This window comes from Branchiostoma belcheri, unplaced genomic scaffold (genome assembly GCF_001625305.1).
Source record: "Branchiostoma belcheri isolate BF01 breed outbred unplaced genomic scaffold, Haploidv18h27 scaffold5, whole genome shotgun sequence".
Taxonomy (NCBI): Eukaryota; Metazoa; Chordata; class Leptocardii; order Amphioxiformes; family Branchiostomatidae; genus Branchiostoma; species Branchiostoma belcheri.
This window is the reverse complement of record NW_017804131.1, coordinates 1,226,154-1,250,380: the sequence shown is the minus strand read 5'-3', so window position 1 is coordinate 1,250,380 and position 24,227 is coordinate 1,226,154. Positions and strand designations below refer to the sequence as shown.

Here is a 24,227-nt window from a genome sequence, read left to right as displayed (position 1 = left end):
CTCCTTTAAATCAATCAAAATACTAATACTTAGCCATTTTACAGTCTCTTCTGTTATACACAAATTCATTTTAAATGCTTCAAACCCCACAGTAGCCTGTCAAGATTTTATTTTCCCACAGATGTAAAACACACACACAAATGCAAGAAACATGCCATGAAAACATTCCCTGGTGAAAAATTTTGTCTTACCATGATCTGTTTACACATTGTACTGTAGCATCTTCAACATTGTCATTGGCCTATAGTAGATTGCCTTGTAACTGTGAAGTGCTTTCATCACATTTGTCAACGTATCATTTTGTACCTAATCTGAAACAGTATGTGGGGCACAAAACTTGGTCAACATTTAAGACTTTAAACTCACACATTGTCAGGTACTTGAAACAAAGCAAGTCATCTTTAATGATTTAACTTCTCTTGTGGAAAGACACCATGGCTCAGCAAGGATAAAGAACTTTGTCTAAGTTTATCATAACAGATAAATTTCTAGCATAACTAATATCAACAAAACTTTGCAAACTATGTCTTTATCAGGGTTAGCACAAAGAGGTTTCACTTTACACTACTAATAGTAGTACTTAAAAAGGTGGTGCTATGGTTCTATGTGTATTACAGAGAGTGCATAAGCCAATCAGTCAAATCACGTGAATTTCATTCAGTTACCGTTTTCAGTACAAAAAGACGAAAGCTTACTTGATAATGGTCAATATACAGAAGAATCAATACAAATTGTACGTTCTATCATAATTTCCTGTTATAACGTAGTGAGACAGTTTTATTTACATTTGAGGACAAATTTGAATTTCAAAAAATTCTGTAGGAACAGCATGAATAGTGTGAAAGGCCAATCTAGTCCATTGAATAATCCCTTTTAATCATTTATACAGTTAGATTTCGTTTAATGTAAAAACTATTAAAAATATTCATTTCATCATCCATCATCTTTACATAGTATATTTGAAGGTTTTTTTTAGTATTATCTATACATGTATGTATACAGACTACAGTCATGTATCTTTCTTGAACTCTATGTAAGGCCACACCTGGAAAAATAGACATTCCAATACTAAAACATAAGAGGGCTCAAAAAATGTAAATTGAAGATGAAAAGATAGACTGTTACAAGAATTTATTTGACACAGTACTAAGTAATACTTATTGTTTCCTTCCTATCTGTATTTGCATTGATCACACCCCAGGGTAGATATAAGTACACATACTCATGTATGCTAACACAGGCTGCAATCAATTTGAGCATGGCATATGGATATCAACTTCGAATTCCTTGATGTAGTCTTGCTTAGGAAACTCCAAAGTTGAAATAGTAATATACACAATACATGTGTTTCTATCTGAACAATTTTTCAAGTAATTAGATGCTATAATCCTGATTAAGATAATATACAAATTATGAATTCTTATATGTAATAAAATACAAGGATATTGTGATATTCACCTCCACCTTATCCCATTTCCCATACACCTCATACTATATGTGGTAACATCTATATCAACAGTTGGTACAATGTAGTAAAGTGGCTGGCAGGTGATCGTAAAACAATTCCAACCCAAGAATTCAGGAGCAAATAAACTATATTTTACATTGTAAACAATTTTGGTTGAGTTTGTGGTAAGTTCTTGATTTTGACACAATAGCATCTCTAACAATCACATTGTATGTCTCTGTATCTAATAGCAACTCTAATATGACCATTTCAACATCCGTGAAATGCTTTGAGACCTTCTATGTGGCAAGGGCTGGTATCTTTCTTAACTGCGTTTGTCAAATGCCAAAGTGACCTTTCTAAACAGATGGGAACATTTCAACTTTGAAGCTGAGCTGTTGCTGGATCCCCGGAGAGATTACGTTGAATTGAGCAAAAAAAAATTACGGCCTATGATTACGTTAAATTTTACGGTATGGGATGGTTAGACAAATGGTAGAGAGAGACGGTGGCGGCTTTTGCAGCCTCTTCTTCAAAGACAGTCTTCGCATCCAACCTCTGCTTGCAGAGTATACGTAGTTTCCAACCATCGTATTACAGCTACTTCGGACAGTCGTCAGTAAAATGACCCCTGGAGTTACATTTAAGGCAGCACGCATCTTTCGCACCGTGTGCAAAATTGCAGTCGTGATCCCTACTGTTGCAGTTGGGCCAGCGGTTGCAGGCCCTGGTCTTGTAGTACTGGGCGCCTATTGGTCTCTGCTTGAAGAATGACATCTCATCAGGTGTGTGGCTGTAGTGGCACTTCTTCCCGTGTATGCAGTTGAATTTACGGGAGCAGTATTGGGAGTATTTAGCTTGTGGCAGATTTGGTGTTGTCATTTGCAGATGCCATGGCAGCTCGTGCCCTTCAGCTGCTTCTCCTGTTCCTTCAGTTGTCGGATTGTCGGATTCTTGGATCTCAAGTAAGTCTGAATGGTCTTCATCATCGTCATGCGAAAGTTTGTCCAGGGAATCACACATACCATCTAACGTGCTGAAGCGGTTGGACAGACGAATCTGGTTTGCCTGTGGTACCTGACCGCGATAGGCCTGGTAGGTGAGAATCTTTGCAGCATCTCGGGTGAGGTCAGGCCTAGACTCTAAGACCTCCATGACATGTGCCAGATCAGGGTAGCTGACTTCGCCGCTTTGATTCTTGGCTCGAAGGAACACAAGAAGTAGATCATGGGTGAAATCCTCGTTTTCACAAAGCCAGTTGTACTGAAATGGCCATCCACACGACTGCTCTACTTGCTTGACCCATTTCTCGTTCTTGTGCAAAAACATCCGTTCCACTTCCGTCAGTACTACTGCCTGCGTGATGAGTAACTTCTTGATCCTTGGCATCTCCTTAATGGTGAAGATGTAATTGGTGTAGGTTAAGCGCTGGAGATACTGGTCGAGGAATTCTACTCTGACTCTTCCTGGGTAGATTTTGGGAAGGTCCTTGAGCTTCTTTGAGATGGCATGCTCCCACATCCAGATCTCTGCAATCCATGGTGGCTTTTCCAAAATCTTCTGCAGGACTGGCATCATGTCCGCGTCACCGGTAACCAGGCTGATGATGCCACGTTTTGTCTCGGGCGTTTCACAAGCCAGGCTGGTAACGTCGGCGACCAGTTGGGCATCTACCTCCTTTTCTCTTCCCGTGATGCGGCTTTTCCTCTTTGGTTGTGGAACCCGCCACCCCCTTTCGCGGATTTTGCGCCAAACTGAATCTATCTTAGGGGGCTCTGATCCATACAGGGTACCCATAACGACATGGCGGTCTTCGGCAATGAGGTCGGCAAGTTTTCCGGTATCTATACGAACCCTGGGGTCCTCAACTACCCTAGGAAAATTACGAGCCCTGCCAGCCACTTTTTTACCCTCTACCCAAATATTAGAATCATCGACAAAGATCCACACATCCTCGGTGGCCGAATGGTCAGATGTTCTGGACGTTGCTGACAATGGTTGCCTGCAGGCTAGGGCTGGACATCGGTCGTTCTCGTTTGTCTTTTTGTAGTACTGCAGGAAGCATCTCTTGCAGATGAAATGCCCCACAATGCAGCGAAGAGGACGTGATGTGCGAGTGATCCTTTCACAGTTATCGCACTGTATCTTCTGTTGCACTGATAGTACAAAAATGTTCAATGAAGCATGTGATTTTTCAACAGTTGAAATTACTGCGGGTGCAAATATTGCCCTCGTTCAATTGCACTACAGGTTGACAAAGCAACAAAGCAATATTATCCAATCATTTTCGCGCACACCATGAAAGTATCATTTCAGTGACAAAGACGGTAAAGGATGTTTGTCGTACACGTGTCAGCTCAGGTTGGAGAAAGAAACAAAACACCAAGGCAAGGCAAACGCAATAACAAATGGTCCCTTTTGACTAATCCGCTTGCATATCGCAATGACGATCAATCAATGCCCCTAATAAATTTAATATTTAAGTCCAAGGCATATTTCTGTGCCAATGATTATATTTGTAAGAGATACACAGTGAGGCAACAAGAATAAATATACTAGTAGTATACTATAGGTTTTCTAAGATTGTGATTCTAAAGAAGTAGACTTGTTTGCGCAATTTGGACTATGTAACGCGCACTTAAATGCAGAGCTTCAAACCTGGTGTGGTAAATATGTCAAAGCTGATGAAAAAATATCCGATATACTCGCAATATACACATGTAGGCCACACCTACCTGCAGATGTAAGTGTGTATTGCAAACGGCGTTTTCATGTAAAAGTGGATCGATAAACATTCAGGACCGCATCAATAGAAGTTTTTGCACATCTACTCAATTTAGTATTCGATATGGGCTAATGCTGTGTTTGCATCAAGACACAACTTAATGGGACGACATCAGAAACTTACCTGTTTCGTCGCCGTCAACAGCATCAGTTTCACCCTCGGAGTCAGAAGAATCGTCAAAAGATGTGGCGGTGAATTGGTGTGAGCTGCTGTCATCTGGAAAAGGTTCATTGTTTAGTTTCGATATGCAAGTTAAGACAACGATAAAGATATTGCTTTCTTTTCTAGATTTTAGCCAAAGATACTTTGTATAATAGTCAAATATAAGTTAAATATAGAGATTTGATCTTCGGTATTACCTTAAACTCCGGTAAACTTCGGTATTACCTTAAACTCACCAGCTATATAGTATGCTCTTACCACTCTCACGTTACTTCTCATTCTCGTCAGATAATTTGACAATACATGTGTTAGCTACGTAGCTTGTAGCTACGTAGAAGTGGTTTAATTGTAACATACAGGACATGCACAATGGCACCCTCTTACCTTGCTTCCCCGAAGTACTTGGAGTTTCTCCAATATTACTGCTGCTGTCCAGTGTAAAGCCACCATTCGTATGATCTGAAAATATATGACAGAAAATGACTTTTTAGTGCATCTTGGTGAAGGTGACGTGATCATTAGCTAGCCTAGAATTGGACAGTGCGGAGGGCGTTCCTTTGGGTTATCTACTGTAATTTATTTACAATGTTGGTACTAAATGTACATAAAAACTTTCCTTACCGAAGAACGTCATTCCTTTGTCGAAGTCCTCCTCCTTGACTGTGATGATCAGTACCAATTCTTCGCCATTGACCGCTGAAGAGATTTCAGGGGTGATCAGGGTTTTGCCTAGTTGTTTTGGCAGCCCTTTCTGATACATGCACTGAAAACCGACAAGGTCGTCGCGATCGACGAAATGTACGACGCGGCTGCAGCCGCTGTCGTGCATTTCACCCAGTCGAGCACCAAAGTCTTGGAAGACTTCTGTTACCGACTGGCAAATCTCGGCGTCTTGTAAGAGATTTGCCAAGATTTTGTTGGCCTGTTGAAGCCTTTTATCAAGCCTTGCCGCCTTGGACGTCACAGCGCTGGGATTCTTGTACCCCAGCTCCAAACTCATTTGCATTTCTAGGGAAACAAAATACATGCAGTTACACATACAAATGGCAATTAAAACTGACAATGTGCTCTAAAAAGGCCCCTTCACACAGAATTGAGCCACATTCGGGAAACCCTGGTTCACATTAATCCCTTTCAAACTAGAGGCGGAGTCAGCTGGGATCGCCAGGGAATCAAAATTGCTTGTATACTCCTGGCTACTTGCTAAAGTGTGTTCTTCGAAATTCGGCTTGTATTCTAAATATTCAGGCGTATATCGGTTCTCATTTAGATATAATCAGAATGTTTCTAACGCTGTTGAAATGCAGAATCACTTTGAATGCTGTTGAATATTTCTTCACTTCAAAATCACCTCGAAAGTTTTAGCATGACAAAAACATTTGGGTCGGTCACATGTACACGAATGGGCACAGATATCTAGAATGAAGTGAGAATTTCCAGAATGCAACTCGAATACACAGGAATATACAAAGAATTTCATTCAGATGGCTCTTTCCGTCTCTAGTGTGGAAGGGGTATTACTGTTTAGGCATACTTAACTTGCGTGCATGTTTGTGCTGACCTTGATATGTCAACATTATCAAGCGGATAACCTCCATATTATTGTTTTTGGTGGGGTGAAAGAGCATAACATGACATACGGGCGACTTTTCAACTCAAGGTGCATAAATAAATAACCAACATGTACATGTATGTATATCAATGATGCTACTTACATTATTTTGTCATGTATTAAGACACTATTATAGCATACAAAAAAGCACTGTCTGCTTTAATGCATGCGACTTAAGCTTATACCGTTTTCCTAGCAACGCACTGAGAAGGTTTTTTTACAAAGCAAATCACACATTGATCGCGTTTGATACACAATGTGAACACGTACCATATGCAGGTAGCTTGTCCTTAGCTGCCATGTTGATTTAAGTGTCAGTCCGGACTCTGTGGATGTACGAGTGAATACATGTTTATATGAACTCAGAATATGTGGACAGCCATTTTTTAGGTAGTGAATATGATTGTTGGGTACTTATTTATCCTGTTTTGCTGAAACATATAGAAAAACACAACCGATTCGGTCTAAGCATAGATAATGGCTGGCAGAAATCCTATTTTCTTTAATCGTGTAGAAACACTGCCATTCAACACATGGATCATTTCCTGTGATTTCTTTGTTTATACAACCATTGGTGTAACTTTGTGAAATATTTAGAATGCTTCTAGAGCTATCAAGACGTGTGCTGTCTTTCGTTGAAACAAGACAGCATGTTCGGTTTTATCAGAGGTCCTAATATGCTAGTAGGCAGAAAGAAAAATTTGCAATGAGAAACTGAGAACATATTACGCTAATTATAATCAAACTGCACCGGATACGATTTCATCGCAGCACAATTAGGGTCATTTTACCAGGCTCTCTCATACTTTTTACTTCTCACAGTTGCTGTACGTGTGCTTTGAACCGTCATATGCGAAAACAGGAAGTCATGAGTCACACATTCATTTTCGCACCCATTGTTCATGGTTAAGGATTTGTGACTAATAGACAGGTGTTACATTTGTGTTCATTTTGTTCCTGATCCGTGTTGATTTCATTAGACTTTGAATCTATTTTTCAAGGTTTGTCTTGTAACAAAGCCTAAAAAGCAGACCAGACTTGGACTAGTTTTCCCGTCACCATGACTCCCTTTTATCTGCGTATTCCTCCGCGAGTGTTTGGTTTCTACCTAAAGATTATATTTCATACTGAAGAAAACAGCTGTTTCTATGTTGGAACGACAGTATGTTTTTTTATATAACACAGATTTGTTACATAGTATAATGTTCAAATGATGAACTATTCATTCACCGTCTGGACGCTAATGCTGTTGACGGAGTAATGACTACTTCAGGAGTTTCCGTCACCCAAGTCCGTCAACCAATTTACCAGACAAACAGAAAAGTACAAAAGGCGCCCTGAATGCCTGCATATGCATCATCACGCTCGCCCAAAAGCCTGCGGCAACAATGGCTTTAGGTAACCTGCAAAAAGCAAGTTTAAGGGACGCGTCAAGGCGACTACATGCATCAACGCCACTTCTTCCATTCAATTTTAAATGAAGAAATTTATACTGCAATTTCATCGTTATCAACGAAGAAAGAAGTCATTATACTCGTTACCATACATGTGTATGCAACATGTTCTTTCATGCATACCTGAAGGCGTACGTCACCGGTTGCTGTACTTTGTGCACCGTCACGTACGACAAAAAGAAGTCAATAGGTCATAGTTTCGTACCCATTGTTTACGGGTCTACCTGCCTACCTGCCTAGCCCCATGGCCAACACTAATGAATGATAGAAATACACTAAGGCATGGGCCTTGATTTGGTGCATTTAACTTTCTTTCAAATCAACTTGGGTTTGAGTAGCCTAAATTGGAAGTCCTGATTGTGACTGTAGATTACAGTTCTAGAGTTCTACAGTTGTAGAGTAGAAGTTCTAACGTAAAAAGCCATATAATAACATATTTGTTTTATTTCACCACCCACCGCTTGCAAATGAAGCCAACATTATTGGTTCGAACCAAAGAACACTGCTGAATACACTACAAAGGTCATTTTCTTAATTGTCATTAACATAACACCCTTTTTCCTGCACAGTGGATCAACAGTAAGAGAAAATAACTGAGGAAGGAGAAAATGACAATCAATATTAGATGCTCCTTGTTTGCAGGAAAGTGAAGACATCCCATGCTCTTTCATGACTTTCCTTTACAACAACAGTATCAAAACACTGAAAGGAGTAGGAAAACCATTTTTTGGAAATACAATTCTGTCAACTTAAGATATTTTTTTTCATCACTTTGATTAAAGGTAGCCTAGAGTCCAGCCTTGATAGCTTGTCCATACTTCACACCTTGTCTAAAAACTCCCTTACTTTCCCATCATCCCCTACCACGACCTATGTTGTAGAATGTAGTATAGTGCCTCACATTAACTCGTAACACTTAAACTCAATTAGCCATCGTACACGTATTACCAATGAACCTTCCTTATTTACCGTATTTTAATCCTGTACGTGTTTCGCTGAAACGTAGAGAAAAAAATACAACCGGTTCGTTCTATTACAAGCATAGATAATGGCCGGCAGATATAGAACTGCTATTTTTTCATGGGGTAGGAACACTGCACAACACATGGATCATTTCCTGTGATTACTTCGTTTATATACATGTAACCATCTAGATCTCCAGTTTTATCAGAGGACCTAATATATACCAGTGTGCCCGTTACCCAGCTCGACAAATTGACAATGAGAAACTTAGAACATGCGCTAGCTACTATCAACCCTCACCATATGGGTACGATTATATCGCAGCAAAATCATGGTCATTTTGCCAGGCTTCGCTGTCACTTTTTACCTTGTAATTTGGACCGTCAGGTACGAAAACAGGAAGTCATGAGTCACACTTTCATATTCGCATACATTGTTCATGGCTAAGAATTGATTCAATGGTTGATAGGTGTAATATTTGTAGTCATTTTGTACCCGATCCGTGTTGATTTCTATAGACTTTGAATCTCCTTTTCCAAAGTTCTTCTTTCAACACATGCCAGTAGCCAGGATTTTGAATGGGGGGAGGGGTTCTTCCCACCAACGAAGCCGAAAACTGAGGGCTCGACTATTTACTGTGTACATGTAGAACTGCACAAGCCAACTTGACTTGTCGACTTGACTTGTTCTTCATTTACAAGCCCGTTTCATTCTCAGGATGAAGTTTCAGCCTCCTTGGCAACCAAACACAGAAGAAATACCTGGGTTTCTGGGTACCTAAGTTAATAGTCAGTCCAAATTCGAACATAGAGGCGTTCTGGCCTGAATACCGTTTCTGTTACAATTACGCTTACACAAGCTAGGACGTCTTTCCACAGCATGAATTTGTGGCATGACAAATCTTGCATCACATATAATTCATTATTTCTTGTCTTCCTCTCGATGTCCTTAATGCAACTTTATAGACGCTCTAGAACACCTCATGGAATCGCACATGCTAAGTGTTTGTTTTGGGCGACAACTGATGACCAACTTACTACTAAAGATACAAAAAAACAGCTTGCAGATTCGAGAGAACACAAAACATTAATGGCGGTCTATTACATACTGAACGATAACTCCAAAGTTTATAGTGTACTGTGACTTTGTATTAGATAGAAATTAAAGTTTACCTTCGTCTTGATTCACTGCTGCCAACAGAATAATCGCTTGCTACTTTGACACATATAATTGAAGTTGAATTGTTGCATCAGACTTGTGCAATCATCGTTACCTAGAGGTGTGGCAAAACGGAAATAGATTTGCACACAATGTATCATTGCGCGGTCCACTCATGGTAACTTAAAATCTCATGTGTGGCACCAATAACAATATCAATTGCAGCCCGTACCACCAAAGGGACGTTAAGGACATGTGCCCATGTGTTCATGTGCGGCTACTTTACTTAGAACAGAATTTATACTTCATTTGGACTAGTTTCTCGTCACAATGACTCCATTTTTATGCGTATTCCTCCGCAGGTGTTTGCTTTCTACCTAAAGGTCATAATTCAGACTGAAAAAACAACAACAACATGGTTTCTATGTTGGAACCACTCAATAGCATTTGATATATAACAGATTTGTTACATAGTTCAAATCATGAACTATTCATTTACCGTCTAGACGCTAATGCTGTTGACGGAGTGACTAAAACTTCAGGAGTTTATACATTCCATCAGAGTTTCCGTCACCCAAGTTCGTCAACCAATTTACCAAGACAAACAGAGAAGTACAAAAGGCGTTCTGAATGCCTGCATGTATCGATTACGCTCGCCCACAAACCATAACTTAAGTCTTACCTCCGGCAACAATGTGATGCGTAAAGGCGACTACATGTATCAACGCGAAGTAAGTTTAAACTGTAATTTCCAACACAACAAAAATTGGACTCACCCAAATTTTCGACTGTACAACTCCAGTCTTTTTCAAGGAATGAGCAATCCACCGCTTCCGTGACGTCACGCAGATAACACACGTGACTCCGTGAGCAGTGGATCATAGGTTGCAGAAACCAAGGACAAAACACCAAAAGAAAGCAAATGTGGGGTGGTGCACCACATACAGTGTCAAGGACAGAATTCCAAGGGCCCATGTAAGGAAACCTATATCGGAGAGACTGAAAGATCGCTCAAGGCTAGGTTCCTAGAACACAAACGACCTAACTCAACTACCTCTGAGGTTTCACAACATATACATATAGAATCCCCTGGACATTCAGTCTCACTGGACAAAGTAAAAATCTTGGACACAGAACCGGATTTTTTTGCACGAGGGATTAAAGAGGCCATCTACATCAGGGCTTTACAGCCATCCCTCAACAGAGACGGGGGGCGCCACAGACTTTCTGCAACCTATGATCCACTGCTCACGGAGTCACGTGTGTTATCTGCGTGACGTCACGGAAGCGGTGGATTGCTCATTCCTTGAAAAAGACTGGAGTTGTACAGTCGAAAATTTGGGTGAGTCCAATTTTTGTTGTGTTGGAAATTACAGTTTAAACTTACTTCATAATGACTTCTACCAACACAGATGAACTTTCAAGATATGTATCAACGCCACTTCTTCCGTTCTATTTCAAATGAACAGAGTTTTATACAGCATATTTTTTCGTTTGTTAAGGGAGAAATATCCTGGAGGGACATGTCTGCAGCCGCCATGCACCTACCCTGATGCTTGCGGCTGGATTGATTGAGGGAGATAGAATTCATTATTCTAGATACCATACAAGTATATGCTATAGTGATTTTCATGCATACCTGAAGTACACGTCAACGGTTGCTGTTCTTTGGACCGTCACGTACAGCAAAAGGCAGACATGGGCCATAGTTAGTTTCGTACCCATTGTTTACGGGTCATTGGGTAAGCAAGTGGGTACGTCATGATGAGACCTGGAAATGATTACATTTTGGGCCCCCCAGTGGCGTCTTAGGGTACTGCAGCTTAAATTTCGGTTTTGATATCTCGTGGCCTAGACATGCTAGGGTCATGAAATTTGAATGATAAGTAGCTCTTATGCTGGGAAGAAGTGACGTGAGTTTGGACCCCCTAGCGGCTTGCTCCGGAACTGCAGGGGCATTTGTTTAATATTCAAACGAGGATACATCAAGAAACGGTTGACGGATCGTCATGATTTTTGGTGTGTAGGTAGCTTCAGTGGTGCTTGACATAATTTTGTGACAATTATGCAAATATAGATGTAATTTGCATAATCAATGAGGATATTCTATAAATCAGTTGCACTACATGATAGGAAAATTCAAGCTTGTGGCATATGTAATTGAGAACGAAACACAGACAGATATTAATTATGTAAATTAATACTTCATTTGCCTAATTAATGAAAAAATGTTCATGTAATTCAGCAATGGTAACTGCCTGGAATTTCATACTTAGGGTATTTGAAAGTTAAATGAAGGTCATTGAACATAACGTATTCAAATAAGGACCTCATTTGCCTAATTTATGAGTAAATGCTGGAATGGCATTCTTTGTTAAGATAAGACTGTCTTTTGATAAAGAATATGATTAACTGATAAAGTTTATGGAAATGAGGAGCCATTTGCATAATCAGGGGGAATAATTTATAATTTGTCAGTCATAAAGATTAACATCATTTGGCAAAGGTATGAGATCGTGGAACTTTAGTTTGAAATATTCTTTATTCATGACAAGCTCAAACCTGCCTACAGGTTGCTTTTCATTGTCTAATGTATTGTAGTGGGATAGCTCTGCATGGGGGAATAATACATATAGGCCTTGCCTTTTTTTCTAACAGGGCCTACTATTTGGCACATGAATAGTGGCACAGAAACATGATACAATTAGTCTTCTTTAGAAAGAGAGCGAGAGACCCACATAGAATGACCTAGTCTCATGTTATATATACTATGAAGTTAAAATAATTTCTTTGTCCTGAGACCTACCTGAATATGAAAAGAACACTGCTGAATATACTACAAAGGTCAATTTCTCAATTGTCATTAACATAACACCCTTTTTCCTGCACAGTGGATCAACAGTAAGAGAAAATAACTGAGGAAGGAGAAAATTACAATTAAATAGTAGATGCTCCTTGTTTGCAGGAAAGTGAAGACATCCCATGCTCTTTCATGACTTTCCTTTACAACAACAGTATCGAGACAGTGGAAGGAGTAGGAAAACCATTTCATGTGAATACAATTCTGTCAACTTAAGATAGTCTTTTTTTAATCACTAGTACTTTGATTAAAGGTAGCCTAGAGTCCAGCCTTGATAGCTTTAGTCCCACATCTGCTATCTTGATGGATTAAAGCTTACAAAGCTGGTCTCCAGGCTAGTTTGGAGGGGAGCATAAAGTATCCTAAAATCTCTCCTTTACGGTATTCCCTCTTTCCTGGTACAACACTTGGACGGTGGGCCGCTCCAGTCATACGTGTAGGACATCCTGTTCTGTACTTCTGTGTGACACAGTCTGCCGCTGCTCTGTAACTGGTGGTGCTTCTCTCTCATCTGATCCTCTGACTGCTTGTGAGTCACCAGGTACTGATTACTGCAGCCACGAGACTTGTACTCTGTGTCAAACCTGGGGAACAAGGAAATTTAAATGACTCTAATGTTATAGATTAGATTGAACATAACAAATACCAATTAGATTCACAGGTATGGCAATACAATTATGATATGTATGTTTAGAATGAATGGGACATACACTCAGATTTTGGATATAATGGTTATGAGCAAGATGACATACAGGTAGTACCGTACATATGACTGCATACGAGTCTACAGGCAGTTCCTGGACCCTTTCTCCAAATGTGTGGCATATCTACATGTATGTAGGACCAGGCAACAACCCAGGTATAAAAAGAAAAAAGTTTCAGTCATAGAGCCTGCTAATAAAGAGGCTGGACACATGCTAGATAGTGCAGACTAACATTAATAGTAGCATAACCGCTTCATCAGAACCAACTATATGCCCAACCCACCTGGGGTCATGTTCTCTCCTGACCTCCAGTGGTGCCAGCCACGTACCCAGGGACACATCCTCACTGTGATACATCTTCAGCCACTCCATGTTCTGGGCAACAAACTGGACCAAGTCTGCAGACAACACATAACCTCCCCCCAGTGCATAGGGCAGATAATAGTCACACAAAACCCACTCCCCTTCCTGCCATGGCCCCCGTCTTTTTACTCTTGCCCTTCCGTTAAAGAAACCCCAGTAGAGTCTTTGCCTGCTTTTTCCCTTCAGTTCTTCTTTGATGAGATCTATTCTTGCAAACGTGTCATCGTCTCCCTTCAAGACGTACTTGAAGTCTACGTTGTCATTCAACCACTTGTACATCAGGAGAAGTTTCCTTGGAAGGGCATCATAAGAGTCCTGTAAGTCTGGCATGAGTAACAAGTCTCCATTCTCTTCGTTTTCCTGTTCTAGTGCTGCCTTTGCATCCACGTCCAGTGCCCCTGTACCTATAACAAACCTCTGCAGAACGTTTTCGTCCCCGTACGTAAACCAAGTTTCTCGTATCGTGTTCCTTTTCTCAACATACTTGGGCCCCGTCATTATAAGCACCACCAGAAATGCTTCAAACTCTTTGGCAGTGACTGTATCCTGGTTGCCTCTGTTTTTTCCATCTCCTTCAGAATGACCACCTGAAGTTCTGATGGACTTCTGCTTTTCCAGAAGTTTGTACTGTTCGTATGTCATGTTGCAGTTCAGCATGTATAAGGTGGCGAAGAACAGGAGGATGAAGATGAGGATGACAACTGCAGGGGCGGGGACCCGGCGGCGGCACAACCGGAGGAGCATCACACAGCTGTACAACAGTAGAACAGAGTATGGTTACATTCAACTTACAAGTCAATTGAACAGAAGGCAGTTTGCATTTGAAAGCACCAGTAGAAGTATTAATGACAATGTCATCAGAATTGCATCAGCAATACATATTCTACCAGCTTCCATTTGGACAAAAATACCCAATTCTTGAGGTATGAGTATTGAAATTAATTCATTATTCTGCGATCCCTCCTAGAGCTATCCACATCAAGGAGCCCAGGTCCAATGTGCAAGACGACCCCATACTGTTGTTTATTCGTGACATGATGCCGCGTTTTTCCATTGAAACAAATACGTTACAGTTGAAATATTTGCACATACAACTCACAAGATAGTCCTGTTTTTCTTGATTGTTAACAATGGGTCGTTTGATTTGAAGAGGCTGAAATAACACAGTATACTTACACATCAACAAAGTCCCCACACGTCTTGATCTGGAAACTAATACACTTCCTGGATTCGCCTATTCATTCAATGGGGAGAGAAACGGACCAAAATTCAACTTTAAACGTAGGTTGAGGAAATTTCTGTATCAATATCATGCAATAAAAAGTTTAAGTTACTTCTTCAAAGGCTTACTTACAAATAAAATCATAATTATTTCAGCAAAAACTGAAGAATTTTTGTATTGTAATTTTTTTGTCCCCCCCCCTCATCTTAATGGTACTTACCAATGTCTGCGCATGCTTATCATTAAACGTGACGTCATCAGAAAAAGTACCTTGAACACTGACGAAATTAGTTCCCGAATTTGGGACGTTTTTCGTCCATTTCCTGGCAACAATAGGAAACTAAAGCCGGCTGATCGCAGGTAGGGAACCTTTGAGTTTTCACAGGGTACGGTGGTAAGCTAGTTTTGTGATTGTCATGTTTAATTGTCTGTTGTTATGTGTTTCTCAATCCCATGTCGGACATATTTTCTGAAGGTTTGGATGAGGTTGTCTGCCATAGTTTCGCTTCAAGTAAAGATCTTGTAGAGTTTGGGCTAATACTTTAGGTTTAGATGTCTAAAGTTGATATCGTAGAGGAAAGCCTAACATGTCTCAAGTGAGATTGCCAAGTGAGAACGAAATGAAGTGATAACATGAGCAAAGTATCTTCAAGTTCAAGGTACATGTAGTACATGTATGATTACTATGAAGCATGTACAAGTGTAGTTCATGTTCAGATGCTCTCTACATGACCGTGCCAAACATTGGAAACTATTACTGCGTCGATGGCGTTTTGGTAGGATATTTCATCAGTCCTGAAACAGATGGCACATGTATATCACAAGTAACCTTAATAACAAGTGGGTGAACCATCTTTTCTATGATCATAACGGTTAAATAATCCAAGAATATTCCAGGATCTTCTGAAATAATGTTTAAAATCAGTGTGCATGTCACATTACATGTGATAGAAGATCATTTGAGTTCTTCATTTACTTACATATATACCCACTATGAGATTTTACAGGAAATGTCATCATCGGTTGGCTGCTATACAGGTGACTACAACAGTACAAGTTTCCTCTACTTCCCCCTGTTGCTAGAAGGTCAGATATCTTTATCACCAATAGTTGGTTTGATCACAATTCACACTGCATCCTTGTGTCAAGGAGTGTATGAGAGATGGCCCAGAGGAGAGCACCCACCACAGCGACCCAGCGGCTGAAGCAGGACTACCTGCGGCTGATGAAGGATCCTGTGCCTTACATCACTGCAGCACCCCTCCCATCTAACATACTGGAATGGTCAGTACACGTACACCAGTGCCAGCATATCATCATGGCAGCTTCTTGCCTGGGTGCCATCCTATTTGTATACTGGGGTTCCCATACTCTCTCCCTAAAAAATTTTAGGGCTATAGAATACACATACCAGGTACATGTACTTGTCAAAAGTTGATGTCAAAGAACAGTCACTGTGATAACATATAGAATATGTGTATTACATTTATTGAGCAAAGAATATATACTGGAATTGTCAGTACTTCAGTGATTAATAGCTTATCAGTACTTCAACATGTGTTAGCTTATTTTCAAAACATAGCATTTTGACATACTTTACCATAGGTCTTGAGAGTAGTTGCTGTTGATGTTACCTATACATGTACATCTGGAAGTATAAATGTACAGTGATACATGTAAGTTATGGTTTATCAAACATTAGAAAGACCTAACAAGCATTGCTGTTTCCTTCACATTACGCAGGCATTATGTTGTGAAAGGACCAGAAAACTCCCCATATGAAGGTAAATATTTTTCAGTATATTCTTAATGCAGTCATACAAACTACATGTATAGACTTACTAATATTAAAATGTGAATCATACAAGTTAAAATTGAACTGCACCATATGTTACCAGGACTATGTTCCTGTATGATGTAATATTTTTGCTGTGTCCTTCTGTGTTTTTAGTTCCGTGTCATGTTTACTGTTATTGATTGCAGGGGGACAGTACCATGGGAAGCTTGTGTTCCCCAGGGAGTTTCCTTTCAAGTCCCCCAGTATCTACATGATGACTCCAAAATGGACGCTTTAAATGTAATACCAGGTAGGTTGATATGTTGTGTGTTCATGTTTCCTTTTATCATCTCTACTTCGTCTGTAGTTTTCACTGTTCTTGCTCTACAAATGCTTGTTCATAATTTACATACATCAACTGGGAGGATGCATGCTGTACTGTAGAAGACCTAGAGCTATGTAATCTCCAAGAAGATCCCTTTCAGTGGCAAGACAGTATCCATTGAAGGAGCCATTAGGCAACCGCGTCACTTTCAGTGGCTAATGGACACTCCTCTGGCTAATGGATACTATCTTGCCACCAAAAGGGATCTGCTTAGAGATGAGCTATGGACAGCACGGAGAGGGGGAGAAAGAGAGTGATGCATATCCGTGCAACCAGCATGGTATTATGATTCAATATGATATGACAAGGTTGTTTCCCACTCTCTCCAGGTTGTGCCTGTCCATCAGTGACTTCCACCCAGACACGTGGAACCCTGCCTGGTCTGTGTCCACCATACTCACTGGTCTGCTTAGCTTCATGGTGAGTAGTACATGTCCATAACTTGTTTTGTTCTTCCTTCTTAAAGATTGTGCTAAAATCTTGATCTTGTCCTACCGATTTTGAGGTTTGAATGTTTGAATATACCTTAAGATCTCCTGAAGGATGTTGTGGGTTTCAATAATTCTAGAAGACTGATTTTGCATTTAAGTCCTGCTTTGGTACATGTATAAGCATTGCTTTTGTTCCATTTTACAGTTGGAAACAACCCCAACACTTGGCAGTATAAACACATCAGATTATGTGGTGAGTACAGTCCTTTGTGGTAACCTCACAGACAATCAAAAAGGTTTAGATAACCATTTGCATACCAGCAACTGCATGGAATTTTATCCGTACCTTTAAAATACATGTATGTTAATATTATTTTTCCATTGAGATAATACAACGTTTCAACTTGTACTCTGTTATGTAATTGTGACAGTTTAATATCAATTTCTTTGTGTTTTTCATAATTCAGAAGAGACAACTGGCTCTACAGAGTGGACCATACAACCTGAAAGACAGAACGTTTTGTGAACTCTTCCCAGAAACTTCCGAGGTTTGTGCCTTGCCATTTCTTATCGCATCACAACAACAGACTGTACTTCTTTGTTACTGTGTGTAATTTGGATCCTTCTGTACCCTTATGCTGGAGTAAAGTGCAGTATTGTACTATGGTCACATATGAACTTCCAAAATATATAATTTTTTGTTGGACATGTTGCACAGTTTTGGATGTGTTTAAGATCTTGTGGGACCACCATCATGCAGATGTTAATAGAAGATATTTTTCTCTTTCTAAGATATCTCTTTTTTTTCTACCTTCTACAGGAGATAAGAAGAGATCTTGCCAAGAGAGAAGCCGAGTTGACCCGAGCACACGAGGCAGCCAGCAGTGGGAACTCCTCCGCAGATCCCAGACAAGACAACGGTGGCATCCCCGACCCAGCCGGCGCTAACGGAGGCATGATAGGCAGCACTCTGGCCAACATTTTTGTAATCGTAGGATTTGCTGCATTTGCCTATACAGTCAAATATGTGTTAAGAACAATGGCACAGCAATGATGTACAAAGTGTCTGTACAGTAGATAAGGGGGAGGGGGGTATATGGACACCATTGTGCTACATGAAGGTAACATTTGTAGCTAGACTTGTCTGACCACATTTAGAACCTGGAGATTATGTACATTACTATAGAAAGTACACAAAGTACAGTGTTGTACTAATGATTATAATAACTCATTCTGGTTTGAATGATATCTAACTCCAAACGTTTCCAACCACACCAAGAAGGAATGAAAATGCAAAAGCTATTTGTTAATTATCAGGTTCAGTTTGACTTGAGATTGGAGTTTTAAAAAATTTTTTGGTTATGAGAGATGAGAGGAATTAGTGAGGCTATTGCCTGTCCTGTAACAGGATCCCAGACAAGTTTTTGAATCATATGAATGTATACATCAAACATTGATAGCCCAGAAAAAATAATCATGTGTTGAATGATATATGCATAAATCATCTCATTATATCTTTTGTTTGTACCAGTTGTTCCTGTACACTTGTATAAACAGGGTAAGTTAGCAATTACTTTTATCCATAACATCACAGATACCATTCAGTCTTTCTTGACTTTTCTTTTGCTTAGATTATGACACATATTCCACCAACTGTAAACAATGTCCGAATGTGGAAAAAGCAGAGAAACTGTTGTACAGAGTCAGTAATTGCCAAACTGGGCTTTGGATATGACAAGTATTTGAGAGAAGGACAGAAGTTTTTCTTACCTCATCAGAAAAAGTCTTGGGTTTGAAATGGCACAGTAGTGATTGAAATGAGGTACTCAGAAATGTGTTGGGCAGCTTGTGCCATGAGGACACATTCTTTTCAAAACTACAATATGTGATATAATCATATACTCTGAATGTAATATATTCTTAATGACATGCTTGTACATGTGTAGTTGTTTTTCTCTGATCAAATTTCTCCTGCCCATTTTTGACACGGCTCTAACATAAGAATATATATTGATTATTTTATTATGACAAGAATATATGGGCATGTATACTTGAAAACTGCAATTTTGCCTTACCCTCTAGTTTATAGAAAAGAAAAATGATGCAGGCTGCATTTCAAAGTAGAATGTGAGTTTATTTGGTGTATTTACATCTGTTTTTTTATATTAGAGTGGAAACCTACAGCACCCCATTAACACCATAATTGAATCAACTTGAAGGAAGTTCGAAAAGATTGTATCTCTATCTTTGTATGTACAGTAAAGTCTAGTCAACACTACTAAAAGTACTTTAAGAAGTAGTGTGCCAATAACAGTCCCATGTCGTTTATACAGTAAATTCACAAACGTACTGTTGATATCTACAAATGGAAAACAGCCCTTGACGTATATGGACATACCACAAGTGATCATCCATCTAATAAAGCCACAGTTGGATGGGTTTTTTTTTTAAAAACTGTCTGAACACCCTGTAACGTTACACTTTCATCACCCAAATTGACTAAGAGCCCTGTGATGTTGCAATAAAATCTATTATAAAACCTAGGAGCGTACATTTGTATTGATAGACTAACTTGTAGCCATCTCTGAATTGTCCTAGTTCAAATACAAACGTAAGGCTAATAAAACTGGACGATCTGTACTGTGACACTTTCATTGACTTTTTTTCATCAACATTCAGCTTACAGGAAAGTCCATATTGTTTGTCAAGCATTTAAACAAAGATTCATTAAATTCAGTTCAGGAACATATGATTCCTTCTTGTATTCATTTTCAGAAATCTATATTTTCAAGTTGCATTATATAGTGGGTTTTAAGGATATGGTAAGTTTGGAACTGATGATAGCTTTTGGCAAATGAACGACTTCCCAACACCTGTCTCTGCACCAATAGGGAAGCTTTCTTAGATAAAACAGTAGCTGCCAATGCAAAGCACCTCACCATATTTGAAACAACCACATAGCAAAGTGTACAAGGCTGGGTAAACTGCCTGATGAGATGATCATCAGGCTAAGGCAGACTCTCCCATACGGGGTCCTGGAACCATGGACGAATCACTATGGTTTCGTACCTATAGAAGAAATACATGCCACAGATTATTATGTACTCGTGAGGAGAATAAACACAAAGCTGATATTAATTTCTTTTTAATTACTGCAATGTCTATGAGTACATCACACACATCGCAACTGTCTACCACGTGTCACAAACAAGAAAACAGAAGATCTAAATCTGGACTTTTCGACGTTGCTTTTATAGATATTCAACATAGAGTGAAATATGTCTGGTCAGACTGGTCTAGAAATTGATTTATTTTAAGCAAAGGGCAATGACTATACGTGCCATAATATAAATGATGTGGAACATGATACATTTGTACGTGCATTACTGGATTCCCAGGAGTCTCTTGATGTCTTGGTGCAGTCGGGAGGGGGGAGTCTTGTAACTGTAGCGGCGGTACGGCTGTCCGTCTCGACCAATCAGGAACTTCTCAAAGTTATACGTGATGTCGTTACGCTGCAAGGAAAAGGTCATACGTGTCTGTTGACGCTGTCGTTATCATACGCGTATATATATCTTAAACAAGCTGTTGTTGGTCTTGAAAAAAAGCGACGAGTAACCAACGTCGCATATCATACACAATGTCATGTGCTTTGCAATTGATCGCTGAAAGTAAGATTTGAAAATAATTTCATCTGGTCTGTACAATATTGGGATTTTTATGCACAACCAGGAATTGTCTTACCCTGCTTACGTTTCGATGCTATGTCTAGCAGATATCTTCTTAAGAGCTTCTGTCGACTGTAGTACTGCTTCTCGTCGCTATGTATAGCCGGTGTAGGTGGCGCTTTTGCAGCGATAACACAATCCCAGACTTGGCTAAGTTTGTATCCCCCCTCAAGACAAGTTTCCCTAGTTACCTCCATTGCTCGAGTGTCTTATGTACAATGTATTAAAAACCGTTTGAACTTACTTTGACTGGGTTCCACGTGATGTCTGACGACTCGGCCACCAGCATGGTGGTGTCATCGCTGGGGTAGGGCAGCCTGTCCTTCAGGAACTCGAACACGCGGTGGGTCCGGGAACCGTTCACGTCGCACTTCACGAACAACTGGAAACTCGGCTAAAGACGGACGGACAACATTCTCGTAAGTCAGAAAAACTGAAAAAAAGTTTCTGGTGAAGTAAATGTTCTATATACATGTACTGGTACTAAGTAGTCACCTTTTATGACTAGAGTTCTGGGAACACATGCCTTCGCCATGTGAAGACGCTTATTATGCAAAGTGCTACTATTTTTGAACTTGAACTTTGTTTCCATAACCACTACCCACCTACAGAATATCATTAAGATCCATTCACAGCTTCTCGAGTTATGCTGAACACATACAATAAACAAATGCATATTATTAAAAAGCCGACAACAGTATCGTTTGAAAAAGCCAGGTGGACCATTTTTGAACTTGACCTTCGTATCCATATCAGCTACACACATACCAAATATCATTAAGATATCAATATCAACAACTACTTGATTCATGACGTTTATATACATACAGACCCACGCCACAGCCACTCCACCATGGCCAACCCAAAACATGCCCTTCTGACGAAAGCAATTAGGAAGCTATACAGTCAAACCTGTTCGAGCAGCGGCTGGGCAAAGAAAACCACCTCCAGTCACAAGCTACATCAAAACAGTCTACATAGTTACCAAAGCAGCCAGCTGTCTTATCTAATCATCAACAATATCACAACATACACTATTTTAAAGTAGAAAACAAACTGCATACCTGAAAAGGCGGTCCGGGCCGCACGTATCTCAGACACTTGACGATCTCGTCGTTCTCAAACGGCTCGCTGTGTCCGAACTGGTTACAACAGAACGCCAGGATGACCAGGCCGTGTATGCCGTACAGGTGCATCAGGTTGTTCAGCTGCAAGGCACAGGAATGCACGAACTTTACACGTTTGGGCGTGTTGTGCTTTTGTTTATTTTACCACCCAAGCCAACTTCTTAAAACCAATAGTGCACCTTAAAAGCATAACGTTGAAATGTTCATGTACAGAAGACATGCTACAACTAAACCCTTGAACTAAACCGAAGGAAAACAGTCAATGGCATATAATACTCATGTGTTTGATGTGTTGGTGCGTGCAGTTTATATTGGTTTCAGTCAGGTCATTAAAGGTGAAAGAAAATTTGTCAGGAACCGTCGGATTTTTTTGCCTCGACATTGATAAGGGTCCATCTATTTGGGGGCTTCGGAGCGGTCAAGAACGACATGGTAGAAAAATATGTGGCTATCACAATGTAAAAGGTAAACTTGTTACCGGTAGTTTTTTTTTTTCGAAATTCTACATGTAACCCTTAAAGTCGAGGGATGACAATCTTTGTCCTACTTAATTGGCTGAAGAACGACACTTAAAGGTCTCGACCCCATTTGCATCCATTCACGTCATTCTAAGATCGTTTTGATTGATCATGCTTTCACACGGAAACATGAAGACATGTGAATTGATGGCAAGAAGCACCAGATGCATAAAGATAATTCATTACAACAGCCATAATTGAAATAGGGTCACTCATTGCATTATCTGTGATATCGATTTAATGACTCTAGGTTGGCCTGGGTATCATGTTATTATGCAGGCACGAACCGTGTAGGTTTTCTGCGTTTTTTCTTTCTTTCAAGAAGTGGTATTACGGTACAGATTGCATCTCTTGAAACTTGATACCAGCAACAATGTATTGATGGAAATTCTGCTGCAATAGAAGAGTTTATTCAATAAAACAAGAATCCCTATTCCAACATTGCACAGAATGACGTGAGCTAATACATGTATAACGTATTCCAACAGAAAGGACTGATGCAATAGAAAATTACAAAATTAATGTAAAGGGATCAATGATCAATCATTACTATCTAGAATCCACAGATTGAACTTATCTCACAGTTTCTATCACCTGTAAATAATTGCCCCTAGAAATGTACGTAGTTTTCTAATCTCCAAGCAGATTCTCAGTGGGACAAGGGGTATATATTATCTGTTTGTATACATTGACCTTGCCCCACAAAATCTGCTTGGAGATTATTGGGGCGACTAATATTTACAGGAGACCAAAATTAACAGGCGCGGTCAATATAGGCTCCCCTTGCGCACGAAATCCGCTTGGAGATTACTGTTTATCTCATGACATAAGCTACAGTACCTGCGTGAACTCCCTTGAGGTGAGGTAGCAGGCGGACGCCACGTTGGTCACCAGGACGACCTTGCCGGTGTAGCGGGAGAAGTGGATGATCTCCCCGGCTCCAGCCCCGCTCAGCGCCTGGGCAGACAGGTCGAAGAAGGTCCGGACGTGCGGGGTGGACGTGCTGATGGTGTTGTGGTGTCCCGGACCGGGGCCGCTGATGTTCGCGTACACCCAGGAACCGTCCATCTTAGAGTGGTGATAGTTGTTCATCATTGCCATCCTGATTGCATGGGTCTATCAAGACTACGATATCCGTTATAATTTCAGATGGCAAGAAAATACGGCGTGGGGCAGAAAAACACACCAAGAGCAGCTGACGTCTTCCAAGAAGATCCACTAGACAACCCACAACACGACCTTCCGAAAAGCCCAAGTAGACAGCAGCGTAGTTACATTTTGGCCTGCAAGGTCATCTAATGTTTATATATATAGCAGATGAGTCCTAACGAGTCTTTCGTTTCCGATCAGCGGTCCTGGAAAGGTTACAGTCACGGAAGTCCTGGATAAATACAAGCGCAATCTCAGCTCGGCATTCGACGATTCACAACTCCCTCTGATCTGAAGGCTTCCTTGTCCGCGCGTCCAAAACCTTCAGGACAGCGATGCCTCCTTTATTACAAGTTAGCAAACCGTATGATTCGTTAACAAC

The 24,227-nt window shown here is 40.2% G+C and overlaps 4 protein-coding genes across 7 annotated transcripts; 1 reads left to right on the top strand and 3 right to left on the bottom strand.

The window, feature by feature from the left end:
- Positions 1–33: 33 nt before the first annotated feature.
- Positions 34–11,251, bottom strand: LOC109479923. Of its 4 annotated transcripts, none has more exons than XM_019781988.1 (7): positions 11,221–11,251; positions 9,596–9,696; positions 6,277–6,332; positions 5,016–5,402; positions 4,779–4,853; positions 4,356–4,448; positions 34–3,603 (listed from the first exon to the last, which is right to left on the bottom strand). In XM_019781988.1, exons 3-7 carry the CDS (start codon positions 6,305–6,307, stop codon positions 2,048–2,050), a joined length of 2,142 nt encoding a protein of 713 aa, XP_019637547.1. In that variant the 5' UTR covers positions 6,308–6,332; positions 9,596–9,696; positions 11,221–11,251; the 3' UTR covers positions 34–2,047. The 4 variants fall into 4 exon arrangements, with proteins under 4 accessions (XP_019637547.1, XP_019637546.1, XP_019637548.1 ...); XM_019781987.1 differs by lacking the exon at positions 11,221–11,251 and adding an exon at positions 10,358–10,389; XM_019781989.1 differs by lacking the exon at positions 11,221–11,251 and adding an exon at positions 10,264–10,322.
- Positions 11,252–12,136: 885 nt separating this feature from the next.
- Positions 12,137–14,737, bottom strand: LOC109479943 (beta-1,3-galactosyltransferase 6-like). Its single transcript, XM_019782021.1, has 3 exons — positions 14,685–14,737; positions 13,429–14,259; positions 12,137–13,025 (listed from the first exon to the last, which is right to left on the bottom strand). Exons 2-3 carry the CDS (start codon positions 14,250–14,252, stop codon positions 12,818–12,820), a joined length of 1,032 nt encoding a protein of 343 aa, XP_019637580.1. The 5' UTR covers positions 14,253–14,259; positions 14,685–14,737; the 3' UTR covers positions 12,137–12,817.
- Positions 14,738–14,938: 201 nt separating this feature from the next.
- LOC109479957 (ubiquitin-conjugating enzyme E2 J2-like) lies at positions 14,939–18,724 on the top strand. Its single transcript, XM_019782043.1, is given in 9 exon segments — positions 14,939–15,090; positions 15,880–16,014; positions 16,474–16,514; positions 16,714–16,790; positions 16,792–16,817; positions 17,222–17,312; positions 17,529–17,576; positions 17,791–17,871; positions 18,144–18,724. Coding segments are annotated over 8 exon segments (720 nt in total). The 5' UTR covers positions 14,939–15,090; positions 15,880–15,892; the 3' UTR covers positions 18,378–18,724.
- Positions 18,725–18,839: 115 nt separating this feature from the next.
- On the bottom strand, positions 18,840–24,224 carry LOC109479961 (glutathione peroxidase 2-like). The gene is made up of 5 exons (XM_019782047.1): positions 23,537–24,224; positions 22,116–22,259; positions 21,296–21,445; positions 20,694–20,838; positions 18,840–20,392 (listed from the first exon to the last, which is right to left on the bottom strand). The coding sequence occupies exons 1-4, from the start codon at positions 23,795–23,797 to the stop codon at positions 20,707–20,709; spliced, it is 687 nt and encodes a 228-aa protein (XP_019637606.1). The 5' UTR covers positions 23,798–24,224; the 3' UTR covers positions 18,840–20,392; positions 20,694–20,706.
- Positions 24,225–24,227: the final 3 nt, after the last annotated feature.